Raw genomic sequence first — 9,588 nt, 5'->3', positions numbered from 1 at the left:
TACCTTAGACTCGCATATGTTTCTGTTGTACCACTCTGAGGGATGTAATATGAGTGGAACGATGTTTCACTTGTGTTATGTCAACGACTTGTGTACTACACCATGCAGTGGTACGCTGGGTAACCACAGAAACCCAGGGCCTTGACGACACCACAATGGTTTTCCACTTTATTTATCGTAGCAGTATTACAAGCGGTATACATTATGTACAATATGTATATACCGTACCGTTTAGACTATATAGTTTATCAATGGTTCCCAAGCTTTCGTTTCTGTATGAAATGTGTCATTAAACCGATTTGGAAATTAAAAAAAATTGTTTATTTGATATGAACGGTGACCCATTTAGCACTAAGGCCTTCTAAAGCTCAGGCAACATGTGAGGCCTCCTCCGCGTTGCCTCACGGCTCAATCCTAATGGGGGATGCTTGAACCCCTGTTTACGGTAGCTTGCACGGTGTCCCCCGGCGGTTTGCGGCTCTCTCCCCGTCCATTTGATCCTCTTGCTACAGCTCTAGTGGTGGATCTCCTTCACAGATGAGGTGGCTTCGACTTCAGCAGCTTCGAGGCTCTAGCTCGTCATGTCGGGGCCGGGTGGCACCCTACTCTTGAATCTCCAGACCGTTGGTGGCTCTGCCAACGTCTCCCTAGTGGTGGCCGTCAGATCTGGCAGGATCTGGCCCATCCACCCTGCTCTGCTTTGGTATGGTAGTGACATCAGGGATGTGCTCCCGGGTGTATATGCTCCCTCCACCGAAAAAATATGTTTCTAAGTGTCGATTTTTTTTGATAAATTCTACATGTACATCTCCATAATATATGTGTGTTCGTCAAGTTTCGTGAAAAACTGATATTTTTTATGGTCTATGTAAAAAATAGAAAATGTATCTTGTGAAAAAAACCATATTTTTAGCGTCCACTTTTGGCTCACACACACCATACGACAAGTCGATTTTTCATGAAACGACTTTGTGGACGCGAACATCGTGAAGATGTACGTGCGAATTTTTATTTCAAACTTTTTGACATTTCAAAATGTGTTTAAGATGCAATACAAAATAAAGAGCCATGAGCTTTTTAAAATCTCGGATTCAGAACTGAATAAATGAGAGAGATAGTTGTGAGCCACCGTACCAAATGTATGCAAAAGATTCTTCATTTTTCCAAAATATCAATTCAAACGGCCCAAATGGACGCTAGAGTTGCATATCTCCGACAGTTACATAGTTACATATTTACATATGACCTGCCACGGTTTCAATGTTTATAGTTCAAGCTAGGTAACTTGCATGAAGAAATCAAACGAAACATTCCCGCACGAAATGTATAGTATTTCACAAACTAATATCCAAAAAATGAAAGAAAAAATAACGAAACTTTGTTCACTAAGTTTTCAAGTTCCATCAGACCGAGAAGCGGTGCGGATGGATAGGGGACGAGCTGACGTGCGAGCTCACCAAGGAGGCTGGGCTCTTGGGTGTCAGGTTCAGTTCCTGCAACCGCATCGTCATCCCGCCGTCGCCATCCTGCAGGTCTTGATCGCCCTGCTCGCTGCTCTCGTTCTCCTCCAGCGACCTCCCCATCGTCTCCGGCGTGAAAAAGTAGGTGACGGCGAGCCCGAGCAGGCTGATGGCGCCAAGAATGACCAGCGCATTCATCATCCCTATCCCGCGCTCGTACCCGGCCTGCACCTCCCCCCTGTGCCGCGCCTGCGATGCCCACAGGAACCCCACGGAGCCGACGAGAGCGCCAACCTTGCCGGCGGCGGCCGATATCCCGTGGCACGTCGACCGGAACCTCGCCGGGAAGAGCTCGGCCGGCAGGATGAAGGTCGTGGTGTTGGGCCCGAGGTTCGCGGAGAAGAAGGTGAGCGCGTAGAGCACGATGTACCAGGCGTTCTTGGCGTTGCCGCGCCAGTAGTGGTCGTACGGGCCCGCCAGCGCGAAGAGGAAGGCGGCCATGAGGAAGAACCCGGCCATCTGCAGCCAGCGCCGGCCGACGCGGTCGATGAGCAGGACGGCGACGAAGTAGCCCGGGATGGTGGAGGCGACGGCGATGATGGCCTGGAACCTCGCCACGTCGTACGCTTCTCGGAACACGTTCTGGTGGCTCGCCGGCGGGAACCACGGGCGGTAGATCTGGGACTGGAACAGCGTGCTGCTGTAGTAGGGGATGTCGAGCAGGAACCACGTTGACGCGCACCCGAACAGATTCCGACCGTGCTGCCGGAGGAATGCGAGCGAGAAGAGGCCGTACTGAGACGCCGGTGGCGCGTACCGGAAGGACGCCGGAGTCCGGGGGATCGCCGCCGCGTCCTCATCTTCGTATAGGCCATTCAGGTCAAGGTCGGTGAGGACACGGCCGATGTCGTTGGTCGCCTTGAGCACATCGTGCTGTACCAGCGCCGTAAACCTGCATGTACAAGTGGCCAGTGGGGAGAGTAGTTAGTTTAGTTAGTTACCTTTAGTTGGTCACTAGCTACACACTTTAGCTTTCTTTTGAAACTACTACTCCTGATTAATTTTCATTGCTGAAAGATTTAAAAAGAGTGGCCAGATTAAATGCCACTATATGCCACTTCATTTGTTAATTAATTTGACTTCCTTATTCTGACATGACGTGTGGTGTGTGAGTGACATGACAAATATAATCCAGTAAGATGCAGATTGATCCAGACATAGATGTATGCAAGTTGTTTAAGTATGTTTCACTTGACAGCAAGATGCCCTGACTACTTCTCGAGGTTAGTACAAGTCAGAGCTAAGCAACTTTAATGATAAGATATAATACTAAACCAAGAAAAACATAACCAATAATCTTATGATCATGCACTTGACTACTTGAGCCTCCAATGAGCTACGCGTTCTGCCGTGCACTATTGGACACAGAGAAAAGAATTATGCAAATTGCCCGAGTCCGTGTCTGGGGAACAAACTGAATTTCTTCTGCGGATCTCATGTATCCCACGGTATATTCTTCACACCACGCCATTTGCTTCAGATGACACTCCACTACAATATACAGCACGATCATCCCACTTTAGTTTAATTTACCAATCAAATGCGTGAGACCTGAGACTAGCTATGCCACTTGTACATCGTACGGAGTACTATGTTAGGGAAATACGTGCATCACTCAGAGTTAGGACGCGTAGTACGACGTACCTAGCAGTTTCCGGCATGGCCATCCTCCAGTAGAAGGTGAGCCCGGCGGGGACGGCTCCGGCCATGAGTATGACACGCCAGGCGATGTCGGCGGCCTCCGGAGTATCAAGAGGGGCCGGGTGGCCGGTGAACCGATCAAACGCGGCGGCGACGACCATGGTGACCCCGGAGCTGGCCAGTATCCCGAACCCCTGCATGGAGAAGACGGCGGCGATGAACGCCCCGCGCGTGCGCTTGTTGGCGAACTCCGACATGATGGTCGCCGACAGCGGGTAATCCCCTCCGACGCCGACCCCGAGGAGGAAGCGGAAGAGGCAGAGGCTGGAGAGCACGCAGCCGCGCGTCCGGCAGATGGAGAAGCCGCTGGCCAGGGAGCTGCACACCAGCAGCAGCAGGCACGCGCCGTACACGCGGCCCCGGCCGACACGGTCGCCTAGCACTCCGAACAGGAGGTTCCCGACCACCGCGCCCAGCAGAGCGATGCTGACGATGGCCGACACGACGGCGGGCGGCATCACTCCCGGGCCCCCGTCGCCGGCCGACGACGACGGGTAGTACACCCGGCCGATGATCTTCATGACGGGCACGATGCAGAAGAGGTCGTAGGAGTCGGTGAAGAGCCCCATTCCGGCGATGATGATGGCCTTGAAATGGTAGTACTGCGTGCGCGCATGGTCCAGCGCCGTCAGCACCCGTATAGGCGCCATCTCCCGCTCCGCAGCAGCTACCGATCGATCGATCGATTGAGGAAAGATTTGAACCTGGCCGTGTTCAGTCGGAGGGTACTGCCGAGAACTTTGTTTTATCAGGCGCGAGGTAGATGGCGGCCGCGCGTACCGGTGATGGCTACCTGCTGGATTAAAGAAACGGCCGTGCGCGTTGACATGGGCGAGTATGATCCGGCCGGAACTGAGATGCCATGGAAGATGCTGCTTGCTTGCTCTATCTCTCTGCACTCTGTGACGGCCCTAAAAATGTAAAGGACGCAAATACGAAGCCAAAGTACTTGCATGAGTGCCAGAGACCATTCGCTCGGGGTCACAGCAAACAAAGCCAGAAGACCACTTCAGTGGCTTTGATATGTGGTCCCAGTATGTCAGTTATTTACCGCCAGCTTAGAAATATACACGGCAAACCTTCAGACCCACCTGCCAGCCATTTACGGGCAAAATTCAGTACTCACGGCAAAGTGCGTCAGTCTTTCAAATTCAAAAATATAAGTTTCTAAATGTACGAAAAATGACGGGTGTTCAAAAGTTGTGTGTTTACAATTCCTACAATTTTCAGAACAAAAATTTAAAACACACACCGAGAAACAAAAAGAAAGAAAACAAATCCAACATAAATAGTGTCAAAAAAGACAAAGTGCAAATCGACACTATTCACATATCAATTTATATTTTTCGTTTCTATCGTTGTATTTCAAATTTGGTTTTGAAAATTTTAGGGATTGCGAACACACATCTTGTGAACACTAACATATATATTTTTCCTTTTTTTTGAAATTTAAAAGTTCGAATTTTTGAAAACTGGTATCTTGATATCATTTAGTTGGTGGTATCACTGGATATGTACTCACCTTTTCGTGTCCATCCAGCTCCACAGATTTCATGGCAAGCTCGGCTGACCGAAATGGGGTAACATAAATCAGGGCTTGTCCAATCAAATGAGAAACAATCTCAAAGTACATGAAACAATAGTATAGTTTGACATTATATCAGTAGTTCTCAAATAATGTTATAGCTATCTAGTTATAAGTTTCAACTTCTATATTTCTTCATTAGTAATTTTCAAAGAGAGCATCAATATATCATATTTAATCTATAACACAACACAAGCCATATCAGAGTACATGAAACAATATTATAGTTCAGTGTTACCGGTTTCAGTTTCTATATTTTTCAGCTATATCAGTAGTTTTAAGAGAGAGAACAATAAAACATGGAAGCAATTTTACAATCTCAAAGAACACTAACAAGTTGGTCTCCATGTACTCTGGTTCTTCTACCTTACATGAAGCAACACACAATCTCAAAGAACACGTTGATTTTGATGTATTATGGTTCTTCTACCTTAGATGGAGACAGCACACAATCTCAAAGAACACGACACAGGTTCTATATTACTAGGAATAAGGTATTAAAATTAAGAGTTGTGCATGTAAACTTGTACAATCTAATAAATGGTCTGTTTAGTGCAACAAAATACTCCATGTCCTCCATTTATTAAAGAAATATGATAGAAGTTTAGGACTACTGAGGGATGTCTTCATCTACGTGTGAGGACAGAAGAGGGTTGTCATCGCGTACATGTGAGGGTATAGGATCATCTGATCCAACACCTGATTGATGTTGCACAAAGATTTACATAGTTAGGATGACCCTCAACGGTTCATATGGCCTCGGTTGTGATTGTAAGGTTTTAAGCGAACTCACCGCGGAGAGAGTATGGGTAGTCTCTCCAGAGGGGCTACCCATCCTTATTGTATTTCAGGGAGTCAAGGTTACATACTGAATGAAAGACTTTCCCGGCTGCTATTATTCGCACAAAACTTATTCCAAACCGTTGATGCATATTCTCTTTAGTATTTCGCCTCTCCTCCGCCAAAAGAGCTTCCAACTTCATTTCATTCGCTCGATCTTTCTCCGCCAACACCTCCTGGCTGCAACCTCTTGCCCACCCGAGCCTACAATAAGGCATCGCAATTTCATCACCATCTTTCCAATGCAAAAATGTTAAAATGAAAGAGAATGAATTAGAAATAGTTAACTAATTACCTTGATAACAAATTGCACTTGATTTTCGCGAGAATGTATATATAGCAGAACTTGAGATCGTCTATGAGCCTTGACCTGGGGGAGAGTGGGAGTGGAAGCCGTGGAGAGGATGCTGCCACCCATGATGAATCAGTCATGTCTCCTTCCTCGTCACGCCACCACAACCACTTCCGGATAAAGGAGATGCACGCTTGGATCAGACTCGGCTCCATACTTCTCTTTAAGCATCTCATCGTAACTGGTCATATTGGTGTAGGAGGTCAAGCGGGTGTACGCCTACGCCGAGTCATATCATATTGATCATATTGGTGTACACCTTCGCCAATTCACAATCATTATAAGGTTGTCACATTGACTTCCTTAGCCTTATGAGACAAACCATATGCCTCAAACTATGTGCACTCCACACCAGCCCTCTTTGACTACAACACAAAACAATATTATTAATAGAGGAAGCTCTCCCACATAAACTTGAAATTTAATGGGAGGAAACATTTATCTTTACTAAATAGACAACAATTATGATAAGTACAAAAAAAATCTTTTCTGGACACTAACATTCAAGTTTCACGCAATAATTTCCTAGATTTCTCCTAGCTTTTAGGTACAAGATAACTCACCACATAAACTACTAGTTCTAGATGAATATTCTATATGGTTTTTCCACATGGAAAAATTGTAGTCATTAAGATTTAGCACCAAAACAAAACACGACAAAGGCAGATTAAGACATATTCCGCCGATCAACTCCACAACAAGTTACCAATCATGCTAGGCCATGTAGTCGCATCAACATAATATATCAAGTTCACAACTGCTAATGAGCACTAACATTGGATTGAAGGAGAGGTAGCCAATCAGGTCCAGTATACCCTTGCTCCAACCCCAAACCCTCGCCCAGTGCGGTAGGGTACCGGCCATAAGTTTCACGCAGCAATTTCCTAGATTTCTCCTAGATTTTAGGTACAAGATAACTCACCACATAAACTACTAGTTCTAGATGAATATTCTATATGGTTTTTCCACATGGAAAGATTGTAGTCATTAAGATTTAACACCAAAACAAAACACGACAAAGGCAGATTAAGATATATTCCGCCGATCAACTCCACAACAAGTTACCAATCATGACGGAGATGATGGGTGGAGGCGGACGGGATACTCTGATCTGCTGGTGGCGGCGTGGGGGTTGGCTGGATCTAGACGGAGCGGGCTTCTTTTCGCGCTGCTGCTCCGGTGGCTACTCCGTCGATAGTAGAGGGTCTCCTGGGCTTCTCCCATGTTATGAGGAACCCTAGAGAACCTGCTCTGTGCATGGCGGTGGTGTCCATCTCCTTCGCCGGATGTGGTCAGCCTGAGGCTGGGTTGTCGGATCTTGAGATCCATCATCTAGTCTCGGTTGCAAGTTGGGAAGACATAGTTGCCGATGAAAACCGAGCCGATTGGCGGGCGATGGCAGCGTTATGTGGAGTTACCTTGATGAAGGCATCAATGAGCAATGACTTTCGACTTAGTCGTGCTGATCCGACGGAAACCCCAGGATCTGGTCTTCCATAACAGACGATGTCGGCACTATGGTGCCGTTTTCTCTCTTGGGAGCATCGCCGGTGGATAGAGGCTGGAGGCAGATATGTAAAGTCATGCCTGCTCGGCAGGTGCTACACATGATATATCTTCCATGGTGATGTAAACAATATGACTAGCAAGTATGCAGATCTCTTCCTTGAAGATGGACCAATGGTTCGATTGTGGTGACAACTTCTAAAGCGAAGACAAAGGTAGTCGCCAAGGGTCTACTAAACCGGTTGTGATCTCTTTTTCGCTATAGGGTGACTCAGGAATACCGCGGTATTTAATTGGTGGGACATTTGTTTCTATTTTTAACGCAGAAGCCCTGGTAGCATGTTACTTCCCCCATTGTCGGGTTTCTATGTGTTGAGTGCTGGCTTTGGCTTTTGTGATGTATAATCTTGACGGTTCATCTTTAATAAAGTTTATATAAAAGTTATGTCCATCTCTTTGGCGTAGAGGCTCGGGCTCCATCATTTCGGAAAAATAGAAAATTATACCATGAATTAGACAACACAAACAACCCACTCGACAAAATCAGAACAATATAACTACAATATTTACATGTTCATAATTTATATTAGACATAGTTAAATACACCCATGTATTACCGAGTGGCATGCTCGATAAGCAACCAAAACAAACAAAAAACAAAAAGAATACATCCAGATATGTTTGGATTTTCTTAAAAAGTTATGAAATCAAGTTTACAGAAATAGCAGGCTATTGTAGCACAAGGTCCAAAGTAAATGTATATAGCTATATCCCATAACGTGGGACTCATGAAGAACAGATGTTTGTTGATAAGAACCAAGAAAATGAAATCATCAACACTCTTGGAAATTAATTTTGTAAAATATTTAAATCTTAAACTCAGAAGTTGATTCATGTCTTTATTGTCGTCATAGGTATATGAGTTTGCTTTTGAGAAAAATACTTTCACCAACAAGAAGCACGTCATTACAAACCAGAATAGTTAAACTTCATTGTTGTGATTTTTAATTATAAATAACCTTTTTTGTTTAGTTGTGTTTGATCCAGTTTGGTGAAGTTTCACTCACTTTGTGGAGTTTCTCTAATTTTGGGAATGTCCGGTCACTTTATTTTATTTTGTTTTGTTTTATATTTTGCATTGACACCTCTTACTTCCTTGGAACATAGTTTGGCTACGATTACAGTTTCCCTTTTAAATTTTTATTAATTTTTCATGCAATAGAACTATTGTTTTCATACGATTGCACTTTTAACTAAGCAAATGCATTTTAATGGCCAAATGTCAAAGTAACTCAAGGTTCCAAATTTTGGGCCACATATACATGCTTACTTACAAACATGTTGTTTGCAATGATGCTTTGTACGCGTGGTTTTTTACATTTCTTATAACATGCACCTTTTCTTTGTGTGATATTTTATTTCCTCAAGAGTCATCTAGGTTAAGCCTTATTCTTGACGGCGTTTGTCATGCTTTGGGCTTTGGATGATGGTTTATGGAGTACTATCACAAGGATATCTTTACAACTACTTTCCAAATTATATAATGTATTTGCGCACATAAATACATGATCTCCTGTAAGCTTCCTAGAGAAAAAATATTCCAGGAATGCTTTCTTAATTTAATATATACTAGAAGGCAAAACCATGCATTTGAGCTTCTAGTATTTGATGTATTTCAGTTTGTGCATAGTTAAGAGTAGTGGAATTTGTATACATATTTAACATTAAATATAAAATATAGCCAAAATACACCATGCAAAATATTATATGGAAGTTTTCTTAGCCAATTATCTTCCCCACAAAAGTTGTTAGTTAATTCAAACAACCGCTACATTAGCAATTACAATATAGCATTCTAGATAGCCAATATATATACCTTGAGGGGGAAATGTGGTAATTTAGTGGAATTTGTTTCTCTGTTGTATATGGTTACTGACAAACATCTTGGGATGCGATCAACATAAGGCGATCGGACCTGGTTTATTACTCATGATCCAAATTTAAAGAATTTAATATTCTTGTGTATTTCTCATCATCCATTGGTATGGCTATTGACAAGCATCTTGGGATGTGATCAACATAGC

The 9,588-nt window shown here is 44.3% G+C and overlaps 1 protein-coding gene across 1 annotated transcript; it reads right to left on the bottom strand.

The window, feature by feature from the left end:
* Window positions 1-1,403: 1,403 nt before the first annotated feature.
* On the bottom strand, window positions 1,404-3,418 carry LOC124676408 (probable inorganic phosphate transporter 1-9). The gene is made up of 2 exons (XM_047212481.1): window positions 3,165-3,418; window positions 1,404-2,412 (listed from the first exon to the last, which is right to left on the bottom strand). The coding sequence occupies exons 1-2, from the start codon at window positions 3,416-3,418 to the stop codon at window positions 1,404-1,406; spliced, it is 1,263 nt and encodes a 420-aa protein (XP_047068437.1).
* Window positions 3,419-9,588: the final 6,170 nt, after the last annotated feature.

Source organism: Lolium rigidum, chromosome 1 (genome assembly GCF_022539505.1).
Source record: "Lolium rigidum isolate FL_2022 chromosome 1, APGP_CSIRO_Lrig_0.1, whole genome shotgun sequence".
In the NCBI taxonomy this organism is placed as follows: domain Eukaryota; kingdom Viridiplantae; phylum Streptophyta; class Magnoliopsida; order Poales; family Poaceae; genus Lolium; species Lolium rigidum.
This window is presented reverse-complemented; position numbering and strand designations above follow the sequence as displayed.